Here is a 19,254-nt window from a genome sequence, read left to right as displayed (position 1 = left end):
CGCCGCGCCGCCGTTGGGGCCGCGCGATGAGCGGAGCGGGGGAAGCGCTGCAGGGATACAACGCCGCGCTGCTGGAGGGTGGGTGAGAGGGGCCGGGTGGGGGGCGCGGAGGGGGCCGTGCGAGCCCGGCGCTCACACGGATGGTCGTTCCGTGCAGGGCTGGCGGAGCTCCGCGCCCGGCGGGATGAGCTGAGCGGGCGGATCCGGGAGGAGGAGGCGGAGCGCGAGAGGCTGCAGAGCCGCATCGCGGCGCTCACGGAGCGGTTGGCCCGCAGCTCCGAGCGCACGGCCCGGCACCTGGCTGCGCGCCGCCAGCTGGACGCCTGCATCGCTGAGAGCGAGGCGGCATACGGCAAGGTACGGCCGTCACGGATCCCGGCGGAGCGCCGGGGCTGCGAGCTGCGCGAGAGGGAGAGAGCTCCGTTAGGGGGAAGGAAAAAGGTCGTGTGGTGCGGGCGGTGGGGCGCTGCACGGGTTGCACGGAGAGGCGGTGGTGCCCCATCCCTGCAGACAGCCGAGGTCGGGATGGAGCTGCGGGTGTCCCTGTGCGCTGCAGGGAGCGGGAACAGACGGCCTTTAATGATCCCTTCCAACTCCAACCATTCTGATTCTGTCTGCCCCATTCTGCACACAGTAACAGCTGAGTTCAGTTCTCATCCCAAGCCCCAGTGAGCTCTTTTTTAAGAAATAAAAGGTTGTTTCCAGGCAGTTGCCTACATTTTCCTTCCTCCCACGTGTCTTTTGAACTGCTGTAAGCACGGCATCCTCCTCACCCACCCGGACCAGAGCTAAACATGGGGAGGAGCAGGGGTTGGGATGTAACCAGCTGCCTCAATTCACTCATTAGTGCAATATAATACACTAAAAGAGAAGTTGGCTCACCCAGCTCTCTCTAACGCCGGATGATTCTGGTGGACCCTCTGCATCTCCCACATCAGCTGCTAGTAACAGTAAGGAGTCACGGCTTCCACCAGCACACACCTCACACTGCACACGAAGGGCACAGCGCGGCTGCCTCGCTCAGCCTGCACACAGTGAGGGCTCCCAGCAGAGCACCGCTCAGCACTGAGCTCCTCGCAGTGCTGTGATGACTGACAGAGGGCTGTCAGACCCTTCAGGATGCAGAAGCGGTGTTTGCAGAGTGCTTTTCAGGGGGCACAGAGCCCCAGAAGACACACAGAGCATTTCTGAATGCTGTACGGAAGGGAAGGTGGTGTAAGGAAGTGCTCCAAGAGCCAAAGGTTGGGGGATGAACTTGGGTGAGAATGGAACAGCTCAGAATTGGTGTTGTAAAGCTACACCACAAACAGCACAGGTTCAAAAAGAAACCTTCCCTGAGATACAAACCACAGCCCCCTATCCTACAAACAAATCCGTCTTTATTGAAATTAGGAGACAAAAGTCACAGCAGGTAAAAAGCCAAGGGGTGAGGAGATGAAACACAGCCATCCTGCAGCCAGGAACGAGCAGCAGAGTCCCTTTCCTGTGCATTCAGGTCTCCTGGGGGTGACGGTGCTCCTTGCCCTTCCCTGGCCCAGGGGAGACTGAGGACTCACCCTAACCCCTACACCACATTCTGCTATGGGGAAAAGACAGCAGGATCCCACGCATCCTGCCCCTATGCTCCTGCAGGGCTCTTCACCTCTCCTCTCTGACCATTTCATACTCCTGTAAGGCCACAGGAATGAGTACAGACAATCATTGGGACTGCAACAGCCACGTTCTGCTACAGTCATCCGCTGCACAGAGGTGAGCTGCGCAGGCAGTGAGATCTAAGCCTGGTGTTGCCTGGGGCACAACAGGTGGGAGTGTTAGATTGTATAAAATATGTGCTAAAAACAGAAGAAAATGAATTAAAGGAGCAAGATTTAGCCTGATTTAAGGTCATTTGAGGGTTACTTAGCAAGAAACCTGAAGCGTGCAGGTTTAGTGGTGGAAAACATTGGGTCTGCTGCCTGCAATGTTAATACTGCTCCAAAAAGCCCAAGTAGAAAGTAAACTTCAGTCCACAGCCTGCTGCAGGAAAGTCTCTGCTTTGTGCTCCAAGACAGATCAATGGCTTAAGGTTTTTCTAATTCAGAATATGGGCGTAACAAGAGAAACTGCTGCACAGCCATCCCTGCAGTGAGGCAGAACACGTAACTTCTCAGTGTTGTATTGCTCAGAGGGGTGGAGGATCCCTCCTGCTGCAAGGTACAGCAGCTGAATTCAGAGAGAACTGTTTAGCTGATACAAATATATATATATATCTACATAAAGCTGTTTTTATTTCCTTCTTTCCCAGATTCTGGAGAGCTCTCAGACATTGCTAGATGCCGTGAAGGGAGAAATTGGGAATGCTAGCAAAGCCAGTGAGCCCGCAAGCACCTCAAAACAAACACCTGGACAAAAGCATTCCTAAAGCTGTTCTTCAGCCTGGCCAGGCCCCTGGCTCGGGGGCAGCTGCTGTTCTGGTACAAGGATGCCACTGTTAATAAAAGCATGTTGCAGGAGTGCATTTTCCTTTCAGAAGCATTTTGGTGTTAGAGAACTGCTGAATGTCACCCCGTCCCCCCCAGTGCAGCAGAGCACCACGGGCCCATCCCAGCTAGGGAAGGTGTGAGCACAGAGCTCCTTCACTGGGATCAGCACCCACAGCAGCACTTCAGTTGGCTGAAGGCAGCAGAGCAGCCTGCAGGATATCATTCAGCATCCCTCAGTGACCCACAGCAGAACGAAGCCAGGACAGTCAGCTCTGGGTTCACCACTTACACATCTGTTACTCTGCAGCTCCAGAGCTGGGGCTGCCATGAGCTCACAGCCCGAGCTTTCCAACAGTACAAGATGTAAAAAGGCATAAAGAACATTTTCAGATCATGGATCAGCGTCAGCTCGGTTAGACACTGCCTGTATGTAATACACAAAGCACTAAAACCCAAACATCACCAAAAGATGGCAGCCTGGTCCTTCAGACAGAGCCACGCGTGGGGGTACCGCCCATGTCATAAAGCCCAAAGAGGCTGTGTCTATTCCAACTGCATCTCTTTTAATCCCAGAAGTACAAATCACATTAGCAGCAGTGTTCAGTCTTTTCCAGAGTGCAATTTTGACCCTGAGTGTACAGTCGTAAAAAATTTAAATGGAAGAGTCTAGCAGATTCCTGTGCATGTTGGCTGCATCAAACAATTACAACAGAACTATAAAAATACTAAGAAAAAAACCATATTCCTTGTTCAAGTTCTGCAGAAGGAAGGAGTGAAATGGTCCTCCTGTGCTTTGCATAGAGAAGTAGAGTGAGCAAGGCAAGGAGCAAGTCTCCCTCCCCACCACCTAAGACACAGCTGTCCCAGGCCTGGCCCCATTAGATGCCAAAACAGAACAGGAGTTACTGGCAAACAAGCACAATTAGCAGTTAGTACAGACTGGAGAGCAGAGGAAGTTACAGAGATCAAAGCTATGGCCAATGTTTGGGAACCTTCACAAGGCTCAAGCTGGACCGGGTGCTTCCTGCTGTCAGTGCAAAAGTGACACCTAAAGCTGAAGGCATTTATTCCCCTCCCCATCACCCACACAGTGTGTTCAGCTTCCTTCACAAGAGCTTAACTGGCACATAAATTCCACGACTGGTGAAACCAGACCCAAAAACACATCAAGAACAACCCACAAACCCTCAGCAGCTCTTCCAGCCACCACAACCTGGCTGTCAGAACCACTGCAGTGAGCCCAGCCACCTGCCCACAGCTTTCTTCACTGGGGCCTCTCGTGAGGGAAGTGTTACAAATGCTGTCCGGGCCCCATTCAGCACTCGGATGAGCAGAGTCATAAGCACTGAGAGAATCTACATCCATCCTGGGGTTACACATTGCTTTAAGATACCTGTCTCATCAACAGCTGATCTTGAACAAGGAATATGCAAGGCCACAGGGAGAATAAACCATATGCGTTAAAAAAACCAGTCGTTTAGGTCCCAGAACCCAGTGCAAATGTTCTCCAAAGACACCCAATGGCATCTCCTCCACCCTTGGCATCGGGATGCTGTGAAACCTGCCATGAGGGAGGGACCCAGGCGTTGGTTTCCACGGTGCACTGCCAGGCTCTGCCCAGCAGCTGCTGCTGCAGGCTCAGAGGTGGAGCCGTCAGAAGTACAGAGCGGGCTCACTGCTGAAGTCAGAGAGTCTGCCCTTCTCGGCTGGGGTGAGCTGTGGAGAAAGCAGAGTGGAAACGGAATCGTCACCAAATGGAAAGCAAACGGGGACCCACACCTCCGGGTAGTGAGGGCTGTGGTGGCACCTCGCCTGGGGCTGCTGAGCACATTAATCCCCCTCCAGATGTGCCCTGCAGCACAAAGCGTGCCAGCTGCCTTACCACTGCCTTACACACACACACACACACACACACACACACACACACACACACAGGAGGCAGGGCAGATGGTGGCAGTGGGCATTAATCTCTTCTCACCACCCAGGGAGGTGTGCCACAGCCCACAGATGTGTTCTGGAGAAGGCAGATCCTGTCCCACCCACTGTGCAGACAGAGAGCAGCCCAGGACAAAGCCAGAAAGTGCTGTGAAGCCTCACCATGACTTGGTTCCCTTGGGAATCAGCTTCCTTCAGGAGGGGTCCCTTGGCAGGCATCTCCTCATACTTCTGCTCCTGCCACTCGCTGAACTTCACAGAGTGCTTTGGGGTGTAGCTGGATAGATCTGCTGCAAGGACAAAGCTGACGTGAACGCCTCTCACCACCCCAAAAGGAAGAGGGGTCACGACTGTCAGGAACAGGATGGAAGCTGCCCATCTGCAGGACGGGCAAGGAAGCTGTTCCTGCTGCAGGTACAAGGCTGTGCCATGCCTCCAGTGGCTGTCAGTTCCCCTGCCCAGAGCTGCTAGCAGACACTGCAGCACCAACAACCCCCTCAGCATAAAGGGTATTTCTAAGTTCTACATTTTTAAGTCATTTCTCTGCATTTCATGCAAGAGATGTCTGGGAATTCCCTGATCTGGTTTCAAACTCCGTCCACACTAAAACCAATTCTGCTGTCACGTCACATCTGCTAACACTTCCAGCTGTCTGGGGCACATAATGGCTGTAGGCAACACAGACAGGATCAGACACCACCAATAACCCTGCAGTACCCGTGCTTCACCCACCTGGGTTAGCTGCATTGGGATGCAAAGTGCTGTTTGGGCGTGGAATGCGAAAGGTGTGAGATTTGTCCTCCTCTGTTTCCGAAGCGTGTCCTTCCTCCTCCTCCTCCTCCTCTTCCTCCTCCGCCAGTGAGCTCTCCGATGGATACTCAAACATGGTCTGCAAACTTGTCTCGTTGAAAGAGATCTTCATCTAGACAACAGCAAAGGAGAATCGTTAGAAATGAGAGGAACCACAGAGGCAGACAGGCGAACACATGGGACAGTCAGGAGCCCCAGAGGTGCAGAGCACTTCAGCTCTTTGCCACCACCTCACACTGCAATGCCAGCAGCCAGGACTCTGCTGCACGTCCCACAGGGGGAAGCGGAGCCGCCAAGGAGGAAAGGAAAGCATCCTCATGTTGAAAAGGTGGTGTCTCTTACCACCTGCCAACTCCTTTGAGCTCCTGCACGCTGGAAATGCCAGTAATCAGGACCACATTGTGGGGAGGACATCATGCTAAGAAACTATTCACACCAGGCAAAGAACAGATTAATGTCAGAAGACAGAAGCAGCTAAAGGAAAGATGGTAACAGGTGGTATCAGAGAGCAGCAAGGCCAGGTAAGTGGGAGCCCCTTAAGGTTCTGTTTCAAAACCAGTTTTATTAAGCACTCTCCCTAATGACCTCTGCATGATAACTGACAGGCTGAGAAATGAAGATGACTCCATCTTGCAACACAGCCAAGGGAACAACAGAACCGTATGGGTCATTTAGAAGGTCAGGCAGCAAGCACCCTACACATGGGTGGATGTTTAAGACCAACCCTTACTCTAAGAGCCTCCTTAACGACTTCAGCAACGGTGAAAACTTCATCACAGCTGAATAAAAGCAGGAGGCACAACTTCCCCATGGCAGAAAGGCCAAACCCAGACACAGTAACTCCAGATGTGGTCTTCCAGGCTCAAAGCTGCCCTAATCATTACCTACAGCTCTGAAGATCTGGTTACAATCAGTTCACCTCTCTTGGGCAGGTGGAGCTGAAATTCAGCCTGCTGATGCTAACAAAAACAGAGGTCGAGGAAAAGCATTTAAGCTCTCTGTAAGTACCCCAAGAAAATAAACACCAAGGAGCAGAGAAGAACTGCTGATGCCAGCACACAGCACAGACAAACAAGGAGGATAAGGCTGCCAGGAATACGTTTGAGCCAAAAATAGGGGAGTATGTAGCCAACGCGGATCAGGGTTCGGGACCAGCTGCCTAAAAGGGTGCTTTGATCCCCTTACTTCTAACTGCATTTAAAACTGAGCTAATAGGGTTACGAACAGAATTAAGGGGCAGGATCGGTCCTGCTTAATTCCGTGGGTCTCTTCTCATCCTGTGCAACCAGCAGGAAGGAGATGCAGTACAGCTGCCCCATGTGCCACACTTTCCTTTGCATACAAAACACACCACGGGCTGAGGAGCAGCACGTGGCCCTAAGCAGCCTTCCAGCAGCACGGGGTGATCCCATTTCAGACAAGGGGGCTGCAGTGAAACATCCCTGTGCTGGAGCACCCAAGGGCTGCTCCCCAGGCTTCACCCCACTGCTGACCTACATGCTCCCTGGCCCGAGGCAGCAGTGACGGCTCACAATGTGTCTCTGTGTGGGGCCAAGCAGCGCTGCCAGGCTGGGGGCTGCGGGATGGAGCTGCTGAGCCATCCAAGCTTGGGAGACAGAGCTCAGTTCTTCTCATTTTCTGCTAACAGAAGGAGAGCTGTAAGCAATATAGCTTTGAGGCCTATTGGGAGCGAAGCTGTGCATGGGGCGAGGGCAGAAAGCAGCCCCACCCCACAGCGAGGCCCCAGCAGAGCTGCACAAGCAGCACCCAGAGACAGCAGGCCTGAATGCAAGCAGCTCCCATTTGCACACAGCCAACACCAGGTCCCTGCCATGCTCTAGGAGGCAACGCTGAAGCTATTCACCTGTGGCAGTGCCAGCCCCACACCACGCCAGCCAGTCTGCACAGATACCCCACGGATACACACCACGGAAGGGCTGTGCTGCCATGGAGCTCTCAAGGACGCACCCTTGCAAAGCAAACAGCGCAGGAACAGCTTATTGTGAGACTGGGAAGCAGCTGGGAATAACAAATTGGAAACTCAGTAACGGCAGCCTGGCTCTGCAGGAACACAAAGGTGCTGAGGTTATTTCTTTAGGAGAAAAACACGCCCCAGGAGCCAGTCCTGGTCATGGGAGGGAAACTGCAGCCTCCAGCCGGGGCTGTTTGCAGGGATTTAGCAGTATTTGCTCAGTGGAATGCTTTATGCAGAGCTGTGTCACATAACCAGGGTCCAACCCCAGCCAGGCACCTATACAGGAACGCTCCCAGCAATCGGAGCCGTACCAGGAAGAATAAAGCTGGTTTTTGGGGAACACTGCGCCGTTGAGCCACTGGGTTCTTGTTGCCATAGCAAAAATCATTTATTTATTTGCTAGGATTTGAGCAGTAATGAGTAATAGAGTACTCAGGAAAGGGAAGCCAGGGTAAACGTTGCCCAGCAAGCCTAACGCTGGTAGCTGTACACGGCTTAGGAACACAAAAAGGAAAAGGAGAAGTCTGCTTTGTTTCGAGATGCTGTTGGAACCGACCTGCACCCACCGTGCACACAGACAAGAAACAAACATCACCACCTCACAGCCACCTGCCACGCAAACAAGGAAGGCTGGCAGACCTCCCAAAGTCAGGGTGAGAAGCCTGAAAGTCTCTGCAGTGAAGGACGGAGCACAGCGCCGATGGCAGCTCCCAGCACGTGGATGTCAGAGCAAACCACAGAGCTCCGGAGCTGAGGATGCAGATCAATCTCTGCACTGTGGCTTTTCTCCACCCGTGAGCACCAAGCTCGGCTGGCATGGCAGAGCCAAAGCAGCAGCAGTGCTGCTCCTCTCAGGTACTAATTCCCTCTAACCATTCTCCTCCCCGAGCAATGTAATCCTGAAATGACAAAATGAGGGACTGTGCTGTCTCCTACATCCCCAGGGCACGCGTGGGCTGCCAACACACTGCTGGGTGTCATTTCCAGCAGCTGGTTCAGCAGCTTTTCACGCCTGGTCAGCCAAATGCCTCCTCCTTTCTCAGCAGCAGCGGGAGGGTTTGGGCCGATACCTGCAGGGAGCACAGATAGTTGAGCAGGATTGGACTGAAACATCAATCAAGCACGAATAAATCAGTGTTCTGAAGGAAAATCAACCCGTGCTTCCATACAGTCTTACACTGAGCTTTGCTACATCTTTTTCACTACAGTGGCAGTCGAGAGATTTGGTCAACGAGACAAAGACATGAGCCAACAGCCCAAGACATCACATCAGAGACCTGAGAACTGCAGCACGGCCAGGGGGCCGTGGGAAGCCTGCTGCTGCATAGCATCCCTCACAGACCCACAGGGATAGCACGGGCTGCTGAGCAAGCACCAAACCCTGGGCACGTTGGGTGGTTGTAATGCAGAACAGCCTCCAAGTTCCACGCTGCCATGGGGTACGATGGACAAATAGAAGGCACAGAGGGCAGAAGCATACTTTTTACAGGAGAAAAGAATCCATATGCCCCAGCCTGACCATGCTCACAAGCTCAGCAGGCGGTGGCATTCCAAAGCTACACACTTCCACAGGAACTGCAGTTTCTCACCCAGCCCTGCAGTCAATGATCTATATGATCTCATGCAACAGTTTCCTCTCTGAAACTCGGAGATAAAGGCTTTTTGGGAAGGCCACCCATTCCAGAGGAGTTACCAATGAGCTTATCTACGTGCCTATACTTGTCCTGAAACACAACCGTGTGCCAGCCCAACTGGTGAATAACCCCAGGCACACAGCCCATGCACGGCTGCAAGCTCTGCTGTAGCCTTAACACATTAACAAGGCACTGGCTGTCATTCCAGAGAAGATAAGGAACGTCTGTACACCTAAAGCCTTTCCTTGGAAGGAAGGGTTTTTCCTTGGAATTCCCTAGGGATGGAGCAGACATACACTGCTCCTCTATCAGATTAACCTCATACTGCTCTGAGTGCACCCCCCTGGCTGTGCTCAGAAATGACAGATGGCATTTTTCTGTCACTCTGTACAGCTCTGTCGGCTGTTCCACCTTCAGTTCACTTAATCATGCTTTTCTGAGATGAGTTTCCCAACAGCAACACTCGGTTTTACTCAGTGACCAACTGCAGAACTGAGTTAGCTACTGAACAGAGCCAGAAACACTCAGGGTTTAGAGCAAAGCACATCAGGGCAGCACTGTGCTGCTGGCAAAGGGGAGAGCGCCTCCAGGCCCGCATCCCAGCTCCCAACCACCAGGCAAAACAAGAAAGTCTCCATTTACAAGGCAACCCACAAAGGCAGCCCTGTGTAATCAATATGCTGAAGCACATGGCAGACAGGAGCAATGCATGGAGATTCGAAATATTAAACTCCTCACACAAGACAGGAGGAAGTTTCAAATTCCTGCTCGGACAGAACGGGGCAGGGACATCCCCTGAGCATCGCCGGGCACGCAGCTCTTTTCCAACTCTTCCTTTCACCACGTCAGCCAAGGAGAGGTCCCAGTGCCCAACTGGCCACAAGTGGTGCGGCACAAAGCAGCGATTCACCACAGCAGCCCTTGGTCCCTTTGCACATCTGCACACAGAGCCACAGCCTTCCACAGCTCAACAAGGAATCCATGCATTACTCAGCCCGTAAGGGTCAGACAGCTCTCCCTGCATGGGATGCATCTGAATGCACAAAGAGAGCAGGCAAAACCACGGTGCAATCAGTGCCAGGGCCTGGAGGCTGCACTAACAGCGCCAGATCTTCCCAGGATGCTTACAAAGCTTCTCGGCAGGACAGACCCTTCAGTGTGACTTCCTGCACAGCCATCCAGAGCACAAAGCACTCCAAATCTCTCACGTTCCAGGGCTGGATTGAGCCCTGGGCACGTCCCACCAGCTTCTGATTTGCTTAAGAGCTTTCACTGTAGCTCTTCTGCCCCATTCGCTGCACACCACATGGGCGGAAGTGAAGCGCGGGAGCAGCTCAGCACAGGGTGAGGCTGCGGAGAACCCCAGATTGCAACAGCCCTCCCACTGCTGGGGAGATGAACGTGACTCATCTGCTCCATTGGTACTGGGCTGGTATGACAGAAGCAGCGTTTGGCAGGCAGCAAGTAAACAGAAATCAACACCCCCACACACCAACGTGCTCAGGTCCAGCCTGCCGGGTGCTTTAGGCTCTAAGCACTGCTGTCTGCAGCCTTCGGCCATCCACTGCAGTCCTGCTCGCACCGAGAGCTGCTGGAGACCATCTCTGCTGGGGAGGCCCCAGGCTGAGCACAGGCATGCAGAAGCCTTCTGAGCAGAACTCACCACCGCTGACCTCACCTACTAAAAATGCAACACGTTCCTGTCAGATACATCCTACAGCCCCTCCTTGAAGGTGGTTTATGCAGTGCCACAAGCATAGCACAGGCACGAGAGACAGAAAATGGCAAGGCACAGGCCTTCCAAAAAGGTCAATAAAACCAATCTTTGACTTGAGCCCTCCAAAACACAGAGGGGAGGGAACCTTCATCAGGTTTCTGCAGATTCCTGCCTCCACTACCAGGCAAACCTATTTGTGCCATACCTTGCAAACAGCACTGCCAGCAATTCGATCCTATGTGGCACAGGCTTGCTGCAGACAGGTTTGGTTAACAGCTGGAGGTGCTCACCCCTGCCAGCATCCTGAGCCCACACATGGTTCTCACCGACCACCACCAGAAGTGAGCAGATGGAAAGCTACGGCGAGGCAGGTCAGACCAACAGAACTGCTGCCCAATACTGCCCATGCTGAAAGGCTGAGGGATGTCTGCAGTAACCGTGCAACAGACATTCACGTGGGCATCTGCATGCCACATTCAAGCTTTAAGCCGCTCAAAACATTAACAATTCAGCCGTTCTAAACTACAGTCTTTGTAGGCAATTTTGCAGAGAAGCAGAGAAGCATTTGGTTGCCACTGTGTGGATCCCACCCATCTCGTTCTTGTAAGCCCTGTTTGCACAAAGCTGCTGCTCACCTTCCAGCAATAATACGGTGCCTGCTGGCTCTCACACCCTCAAACCCACAGGACTTGGGTGGCCTGGCTTACAGGTCACCTTTCCTGCAGGGTCCCCAAGAGGGCAAAAACTGGGACTGGGGATGAACCTGATGAGACCGAAGGGGTGAGTACAGCCCAGCACCTTCTGTGCATGCAGGACTTCATGGGCAAGTCCAACCTCCACCGTGCTCAAAGCACAAAGCCTGAAGCCAGACAGATAACTGCTGGGCACCCCACCGGTCCCAACAGCCGGCGGTCCTTCTCCAGCACTCACTCCAACATGGCAACCACATGGCACAGAAACTCAGATTCCTCTCACGCTGACAACCCCAGGTACGTTATTTTGGCAGGTAACCAAGGATTGCTTCCTGTCAACTCACCCAAGCCAGATTTTATCCTCAGACATCCAAAAGATCCACACCCTGCAGCAAGGCCTTCCCTCCCACCTGGGGCTGCTGACAGGCTGACGTCTCCTCACTTCCGCTGCCGTAACAGAGGATGAAGATGAGCACTGAACAGAGGTCACAGCCACGCTCTGCATCCTCTCCCCGGTGCCCCGTTGAGAACAAGGGTCAGTAGGTCTCCTCCCATCCCTGTGCACGTATCCTGTCCTCACTGCCCGAGCTGACAGCTCAGCCAGCCTCTTCCGCAGCCACCGCACTGCTGCACCTGCACTGGTGGTGACACCACACGGAGAGGTCTCTTGGAATGGCCACAGAGCAGAGGGACAGACCCACATGACTCCGGGACAGACCTGCAGGAGGACGAGCGCTCAGCCTCCTGCCCACACAGGCAGCCCGCTCCCCACTGAGAGCACAGTGGGGTCTCTGCCCCCCTTGGTCCCACACAACCCCACGTTCACCATCACAGCTCTGTGAACGCCTGTCCCACCTCAGCAGCTCAAGCTGCCTCTATTGAAGACCTGGGACAGCTTTTCCACCCCCCTCACACACTCTCCTCCCCCCCAGCTCACTGCCCAGCTGGAGCAGACAGCCCCAGCCCCAAAACAAACAGTCACTTCACACACTTGAGGCGTCTGGAAGGAGCAGTACAGCTGATTTCCAAAGGGAAAGCAGCAGCAGCGAGACGCCCAGGGCCACAGTGAGGCCACAGGCAGGGCTTGGAACCCAGAGCCGCAGGGATGGGCTGGGGTCGGCCTGCAGGGATGGGTGGCTCAGTGGCCCAATGGGGACAGCACACAAAAATGTTTGCTCCTCCTCAGACCAAAACCGAGTTTCTGAAAAGCCCAACATATCTACAAAACAGAACTCATGTTTTTGGCCAGTTGCCTTGACGACACACAGTGATCTCTTGGGAAGAGACCAAGGAATGCGTTCTCATGCAAGCTCCTTCCTTTTCAGGCATCAACACTCAGCCTCATTATCCAGAGCAAAAGCCACAAACATCCTCTAGGTTAAGAGTAAACAGAACTCTTTCCATTTGCCTGATCCATCCCCAGATCCCGGCTGCAGTCACGCCATGCTGTGTGCAGGGAAAGGCGCGGGCACAAAACCCACGTGCTGCCACGGAGGGCCACATCTCACCCAGGAACTCACAGCTCTCCTCAGGCTGGGCCTCCTCTCCTGAAGGGTTTTTGCATTCATTTCAGCCTCTGCAGCATGACACTTCCTTGCTCCTTTGTGTTTAACCTCTCCCTCAGCACAAGCGAGATCTCTTTGCAAGCTGCCACACAGAACACCCCCACAACCCTTAGCAAACTCCGTTAGTGACGTACACAGATCCTGCAGCATTACTGCCTGTCACCTCCCAAATGCCTGCTGAGGGGACAGCCACTGCCACAGCTCCAACGTCACACAAACCAACACCCGGCACACACAATAGCTGCTGAGAGCCACTCACGGTACCTCGGGCTGGGAAGGAGCTCTGGATGTCTCCCTCCCAAAGTCCTGCTTGGAGCAGGTCCACGTGGATCAGAGCACGCATTCAAACAGCCCCAGGGATGGAGGTGCCGGGGCTCCTCCGTGTCCTTCTGCAGTGTCTGCCCACCTCCAACAACGTGCTGCACCCGCTCTGTCCTCATCCCTCTCCTTCCCTTTTGTTGCCATCCTTACGCGGTGCACATGAGCAGATTTGCCTGTTCTGCTGCACGGCTCTCACGCTTCAGATCCGCCACCTGCCTTAATTAACACACGCTGATTGCTCCTCTGAAGGAACTTAATGTTATTAAGCCAAGAGGAGCAGCGCTTGCCGCCTCTCTCCCAAACGAGATGAATCCCATTCAAAGCATTTCCTCGCCCTGCGATGCTCAGTGCCTCAGGCACCCGCGTGGATTCAGCCCATCAAACGCTCGGTGGAATTCAGGTAACGGAACGTCAAACAGCTCTTCCTGCTACGGAAAACATGTCACAGCACACAGCCAGAACCCGGGCTCTGTAGTGACACAGCGCCTGTGCTACCTGTCACTATGGCAAGCAGAACAATTCACGCCTACATCTCAGCACATCAGCTGTGCCAGCACGCCGTGCCCCCGCCGCATCCCAACGCGTTCTGTGGAGCTCAGTTTAGGAAACTCGGAGCGGTGGGTGAACCTCGCAGCCCTGAGCTGAGCGGCAGCTGCCGTCCCATGGAGCAGACAGGTGGCATAATCCCATCAGGAGGAGTTAAGTTGGTGCTCATCTCTTTCTGCCTAATAGAGACCTAATTCCCGAGCCTCTATCAATAGGTCCCTAATCCAGGGAAGGCACCAGCACGGCACTGCGCTCTGCAACGCCAGCGATCCCGTAGAGCTCAGTGCACACAGCACAGCCAGGGCTGAGGGCAACCGCAGCCGTTCCAACCGCACAGCTCTCCTCCACCTTCTAAATCCCATCAGTTCACCTTCTGTTACCATATCTCCAAGAAGGGATTGCAGGAGAGGCCCTGTGGTTACCACAGAGCGCATCCCACTCCAAGCTGCCCACCTCCCTGCCCAGCAGCTCACGTGGATGACCGTCAGGGCAGTGAGGAGCTCCTTTGGGCCTCCCTGCTCAGAGCTGTGCCCCAGGCCATTACCTTCTTGCGGCGGGAGCCCGTCTTGCTGATGCAGGACCTCTCGAGGGACAGGTACCCGCCGATCACTTCGATCTCGTTCACCGTGGGGTAGCGCTTCTTATGGGACGGCCCCACCTGGGGCCCATCTGCGTTCTCTACAGCTTTGCTTCTTCCTTTGCTTTCCTCATCCTCCTCCTCTTCCTCCCGCTGAGGCCTCCCACCAGCCTCTGTAAGACCCTGCAGCCCCGAGGCGACAGGCTTCCTTTTGGGCACCACAGTGAAGGTGTTACCTCCCCTCTGGTGGAGCCCGGGGGAATGCGGTCTGTAGAGGGGCACGGAGGAGATCTCCATCTCCAGCTCAGGGCCGGCTCCTCCAGGCTGATCCAAGTTCTCCGTCCTCGTTGCCCTCGGGGAGAGCTCCCCACTGTCCGGCTCCACAATGTCATCGATGTAGGTCACAGGTACCGACGGATCCACAGGCGCCGGCGGGGAAGCGATCGGCTCTTCCTGCTCCGGAGCGGAAACCCGCAGGGGCTCCTTCTGTACCTTCTGCTGCGGGGATGGCGGCGGTGGCCCCGTCCCGCTGCTCTGGGCCGCAGGCAGAGCCGTGCCGCCCTCCCGGCGGGGCACAAAGAGGAAGGAGTTGCGTGAATTCAGGCGCAGCTTGGCCAAGGCCTGCGCCTGCAGGTCGTGAGCAGGGATGGCAGCCAGGTCGGGCTTGGGGGCCGGGTGGATCTCAAAGGAGCCCCCAGCCCGGGGGGCGAACGCAGAGAGCGGCTGGGTGGCACTGGGGGCCGGACTGGCACTGGGCGGGGGCGATGCGGCCACTTCGACCTCCTCTGGCTTTGGCCTCCTGGCGTTGGCAGCGCTGGTGGATGGCACTGGCGGCCCCTTGGGCGGCACGCTCCGGGCGGTGGGCTCAGGGACACGGCTGGGGGGAGGCTCGGGGACACGGCCGGGGGGGGGCAGGCCCCGGGGGGTCACAGTGAAGGAGTTGGAGCCGATCTTGTGCAGGAAGCAGTTGGCCTGGGGAGCCGCGGCTTTGGGCGCACCCGTCGGGGCAGGGGGAGAGACCGGGACCGCCGGTGGGGTCACAGCCCTGGGGGACGCCGGGACTGTCGGGGGAGCCGCGGGCTGCGGGGCGGCGGCGCGGGGGGCAGCCGGCTGGGGACGGGCCGGCAGCGGCTGGGGGACCGCAGCACGGGGGGAGGTCGGGGCGGCCTTCGGGGCCGAGGGGCGGGGGGAGGTCGGCGCCGCCGGGGGGGGAGCCGAGGAGCGGGGGGAGCCCGGAGCCGCCGGGGGGGGAGCGGCCCCGGCCGGCGCTTCCCCGCCCCGGCGGCGGCGGCCCCGCGGTCGCTGCCCGAACTTCTCCAGGAGGCGGCTGACGGTGCCCGGCTCGGCGGCCTCGGGAGGCTCCGGCGCTTCGGCCGCCTCGTAGATGACGACCTGGTCGGCGCGGATCTCGGCGACGGCCGCTCCCCGGCGGGCCAACAGCTCCCGCAGCGGGTCGGCACGGCGCGGAGGGGACGCGGCGCGGGGCTCCCGGCGGCGCCCGGACAGCGCTTCCCCGTCGGCGAAGCAGGCGGCGGCGTCGGGCTGCGACTCGATGATGAGGATGTTGTCGGCGCGGATGGTGCGGATGCCCGGCACGGCGCTGTACAGCTCCAGCAGCTGCTGCAGCGGCCGCGCCGCCTCGGGGCCGTGCCCGGGCAGCCCCCGCCGCAGCCGCCGCCGCTCGCTCTCCAGCCGCATGAAGGGGTTCTCGCGCAGCGGGCCCAAGCTCTCGGCCACCACCAGCCGCTCGCCCGTCCCCGCCGGGCCCCGAGCCGCCGCCGCCGCCGCGGGCTCCGTCTCTCCGGCGGCCGCCCCGGCCAGCTTGGCCCGCTTCCGCTCCAGGATCTCCCTCTTCCAGGCGGGCTGTGCCCGCGGCCCGGCCCCGAGCGGCGGCGGCTCCGCGCTGCTCATGGCGGCGGCACTCAGGGCACTGCCGCGCCGCGGCCGCCGCGTCCTCCTCCGCCTCGTCCTCCTCCTCCCGCCGCACCTGAGCCGGGCCCTGCGCAGCGCCACCCCCGGGCCGTCCTGCGGGGCGGGGCGGGGCGGGGCGGGGCGGGCGGCCCTGAGGGCGGGAGGGCAGCGCGACCCCGGGCGGTGCGGAGGGCGGTGCGGAGGGCGCTCCCTGCGGCGGGGCGGCTCCGTAGAGCCGTGGAGCAGCGCGGGCGGTGTCGGGGCGCGAGGGGGTGTTGGCAGCTCGGCTCCACGCAGCGCCACCCCAACCCCAACCCCGCGGCTGGGAGCGGTGCCCGCCCGGCCCTCCGATCGGCCCGTGAGGCCTCTCTGCCCTGCGGGGGCTCCGTGGCTCCTCCCCGTTCGGTGTCGTCTCCGAATTTAATGAGTACGCCGTGAAGTCCCGTGTCCTGTCGCTGATAAACGTTAAAGAGAACTGGCCCTAAAAACGCAGCCCTGTGGATCCCAGCGGTGCTGATCCCAAGCAAAGTGTCCCAAGGGAGCGTTCACAGCCTCTCCGTGCCCCACGGTGGGTCCCATCTGCCCCAATGGCAGCCGTGGTCGCGCATTCCCAGGCCCTGGTGCTCATCCACCCTGCCGGGAGCCACAGCACGTAACCCCAACAAGGGGAGGCTCAGGGGAGGCCCTGGTGCTCCCTGCAGCCCCTGACAGGAGGCTGTAACCGGGGGGGGGGATGACCTCTTTTCCCATGCAACAGCAATGGGATGGGAGGTGATGGCCTTCGGTTACACCACGCGAGGTGCAGGTTGGATGTCAGGGAAAAGTCCTTCTCGGAAGGGTGGCGATGCTGCAGAACTGCCTGGGAGGTGTTCCCGGAGCATGGGGATGTGGCACCGAGGGACGTGGCTGGTGGGCATGGTGGGGGTGGGCTGGGGTTGGGCCCGGTGCTCTCGGTGGTCTTTTCCAACCTTTGTGATTCTATCATTCAACCTAAGGAAAAAAACAAAACAATAACCCAAATCTGGTATTTTTTCCTTTTGTTTGGGCCCATGGAACAGCAGCACAAGAAGGAGCAGCCAAGGAGGAAGGGGATGAGAGGCGTGTGTGAGGGTCAGCCCGCTGTCAGCCCGGCCGTGGTCTGAGGAAGAGCAGATGTAAGTGGGTGTTGGGGGAAAGGAGCGCCCGGTGGGCACCGGGGCATTAAGGAGCATTATGGAGCACTAAGGAGCACTAAGGGAGCATTAAGGGGCATTGTAAGGAGGGCTCTGGAGGGGGCAGTGAGGTTTCCATGCTGTGGGCAGCAGGCACGGCTGGGGAAGGCAGTGTGGAGCAGGGCCAAGGCGGGAGGGGAGCAGGAAAACATTTCTTGTGCTGCTTTCACTGCTCGGCCATCGCTGCTCCGCTCAGCAGCACAGGGAGAAGCACCGGCAGCGCTTTGTCTGCAGGCAGCGCCTGTTATCAGCTGCCTCCACGTTTCATGGGGAAGTCTGTGCCGTCAGGAAACGGTGGGGAGCTCAGGGCTTTCCATGCCTCAGACAACACTGTGCGTGTGCTGAAATCCTCAGTGAGGCACGGAGGGGAATGGCACGCAGCGACGTGAACAACCTTTGCCCAGGGCCGCTCAGCCCCGGCCCGCTCGGGCGTTACGGAGCCGCACCCCAGCACAGCGTGGGCGCTTCACCGCTGCACATACAGCCCTGCTTACTGGAAGGAGCGTTGCATCCTGCTGATAAGGCTCCTACCTTTGCACTCCTGAGCCAAAACGGAGCAATTTGCACACCTTTAACCGTACCTGGAAGTGAGCGGCTGCTGCAGTTTTATTGCCGACATTGCCATTGGGCTGGCAAGGGTGCAACGTCCACCTCTGCTGCTGCCCTGGCTGTGCATGTGCAAGCCCAGGCTCGATGGAAGGAAGCAGCTCTTTGCAGTTAAGCTTTAATACTGCAAGACTGGTTTAAAGTTTGCACGCTCCTCTGTGTGCCGCCCTGCACTGCAGCCCTCGTGCTGTGCCACAGCCATGCCTGGCGCTGAGCACAGGGACAGGGCAGCGGGCAGTGACATTTCCCCGCCTCGGGTGACTCATGGCTCAGGCACTTGCAGAGCCAACAATGTGCCTTTGTAATCGTGGATCTCAGTGGATTTCTCTTTCACGGTCTTGTCTCGTTGGGTTTTCAGCCCATGTAAAGCCCACAAATCCTGAAATAATGACTCCCACGGTTGATCTGCACCTGGTGCAAAGGAAACGTCTCCCTCTGTGGGGACTGAAGCTGACATCTGTTGGTTTTGCTGCGTGCCCTCCTGCCATGATGGAAAAAAATGCAGCCGTTTTTCAACTCCTCCCCTGCCAGCCAGGATTGTGGGGCCTTCTATCATAGTTCCCATCAACTGCCTTTGTTCTAGGCTGAGCCTGAAACGGCGTGAGGGACTGGAAAGTGAAACCTGGCCAACTACTGAGCGCTCTGGAGCTGATCCACATCCCCATCGCTGCATTTACACCCGTGGGTTCCGCCGGAGCAGCGGCTGAGAGGCTCCTGGGAATCCCATTCAGCTCTCACGTTCTGGCACAAAACCAAACGCTCGATGACAAAACCCAGGTGTGACAACGGCGGGGGACAGGCCTGGGGTTGTGTGATGGCAGAGTGCCACCGCGCAGCAGGGCGCGAGCTTACAGCATCCCAGCAGCACAACGGTGCGGCGGTGCGGGCAGCAGCGGGATGCGATGTGTTCAACACGTCAGTGCCAGCCCACACCCAGCAGCTGGCACTGAACAGCATGCACGGGGACAAGCCCAGGTGCAGCCACGTGTGGAGGGAGCAGGGAGGGAGCCGGGCCAGCAGGACTCAGGCATGCATGATTTCCCCCTCCTCGCCCTTTGTTATGGGGCAGTGTGAAAATCCGCCTGCACGGCCCTGGGTTTGTCCCCACGTCACCTGCGTGAGGAGAGCGGGAAGGAGGTGAGATAAAAATAACCCTTTGTATCTGGGCTTCTGCGATGCGTTTGACTTTGCACCCCGTGACGCTGAGTTAGAAACAGAGCAGTATGGAGATTAAATGGCCCCAGAATGAGGAATAAAGGCAGGATTTCTGGCCACCGGGTTACTCGGGGCAC

The 19,254-nt window shown here is 57.2% G+C and overlaps 2 protein-coding genes across 3 annotated transcripts; one reads left to right on the top strand and one right to left on the bottom strand.

The window, feature by feature from the left end:
* Nucleotide 1: 1 nt before the first annotated feature.
* Nucleotides 2–2,497, top strand: SSNA1 (Sjoegren syndrome nuclear autoantigen 1). The gene is made up of 3 exons (XM_001234483.7): nucleotides 2–78; nucleotides 158–357; nucleotides 2,285–2,497. The coding sequence occupies exons 1-3, from the start codon at nucleotides 27–29 to the stop codon at nucleotides 2,399–2,401; spliced, it is 369 nt and encodes a 122-aa protein (XP_001234484.1). The 5' UTR covers nucleotides 2–26; the 3' UTR covers nucleotides 2,402–2,497.
* Nucleotides 2,498–3,004: 507 nt separating this feature from the next.
* Nucleotides 3,005–17,699, bottom strand: TPRN (taperin). 2 transcript variants are annotated; one of them, XM_415534.8, is made up of 4 exons: nucleotides 14,202–17,699; nucleotides 5,130–5,319; nucleotides 4,560–4,687; nucleotides 3,005–4,178 (listed from the first exon to the last, which is right to left on the bottom strand). In XM_415534.8, exons 1-4 carry the CDS (start codon nucleotides 16,143–16,145, stop codon nucleotides 4,116–4,118), a joined length of 2,325 nt encoding a protein of 774 aa, XP_415534.7. In that variant the 5' UTR covers nucleotides 16,146–17,699; the 3' UTR covers nucleotides 3,005–4,115. The 2 variants fall into 2 exon arrangements, with proteins under 2 accessions (XP_415534.7, XP_046757904.1); XM_046901948.1 differs by having other exon boundaries at nucleotides 4,560–4,684.
* Nucleotides 17,700–19,254: the final 1,555 nt, after the last annotated feature.

Source organism: Gallus gallus, chromosome 17 (assembly GCF_016699485.2).
Source record: "Gallus gallus isolate bGalGal1 chromosome 17, bGalGal1.mat.broiler.GRCg7b, whole genome shotgun sequence".
Lineage (NCBI taxonomy): Eukaryota > Metazoa > Chordata > Aves > Galliformes > Phasianidae > Gallus > Gallus gallus.
This window is presented reverse-complemented; position numbering and strand designations above follow the sequence as displayed.

Excerpts from the sequence above, each read along its gene's own strand:
- TPRN (XM_415534.8), bottom strand. The coding sequence starts at position 16,145 with ATGAGCAGCGCGGAGCCGCCGCCGCTCGGGGCCGGGCCGCGGGCACAG. Across the intron at positions 5,320-14,201 it reads CGGGCTCCCGCCGCAAGAAG|ATGAAGATCTCTTTCAACGA; the intron begins GTAATGGCCTGG and ends GCTGTTGTCTAG. Across the intron at positions 4,179-4,559 it reads CCCAAGGGAACCAAGTCATG|CTCACCCCAGCCGAGAAGGG; the intron begins GTGAGGCTTCAC and ends CTTTCTCCACAG.
- SSNA1 (XM_001234483.7), top strand. The coding sequence starts at position 27 with ATGAGCGGAGCGGGGGAAGCGCTGCAGGGATACAACGCCGCGCTGCTG. Across the intron at positions 79-157 it reads CAACGCCGCGCTGCTGGAGG|GGCTGGCGGAGCTCCGCGCC; the intron begins GTGGGTGAGAGG and ends CGTTCCGTGCAG. Across the intron at positions 358-2,284 it reads GCGAGGCGGCATACGGCAAG|ATTCTGGAGAGCTCTCAGAC; the intron begins GTACGGCCGTCA and ends CTTCTTTCCCAG.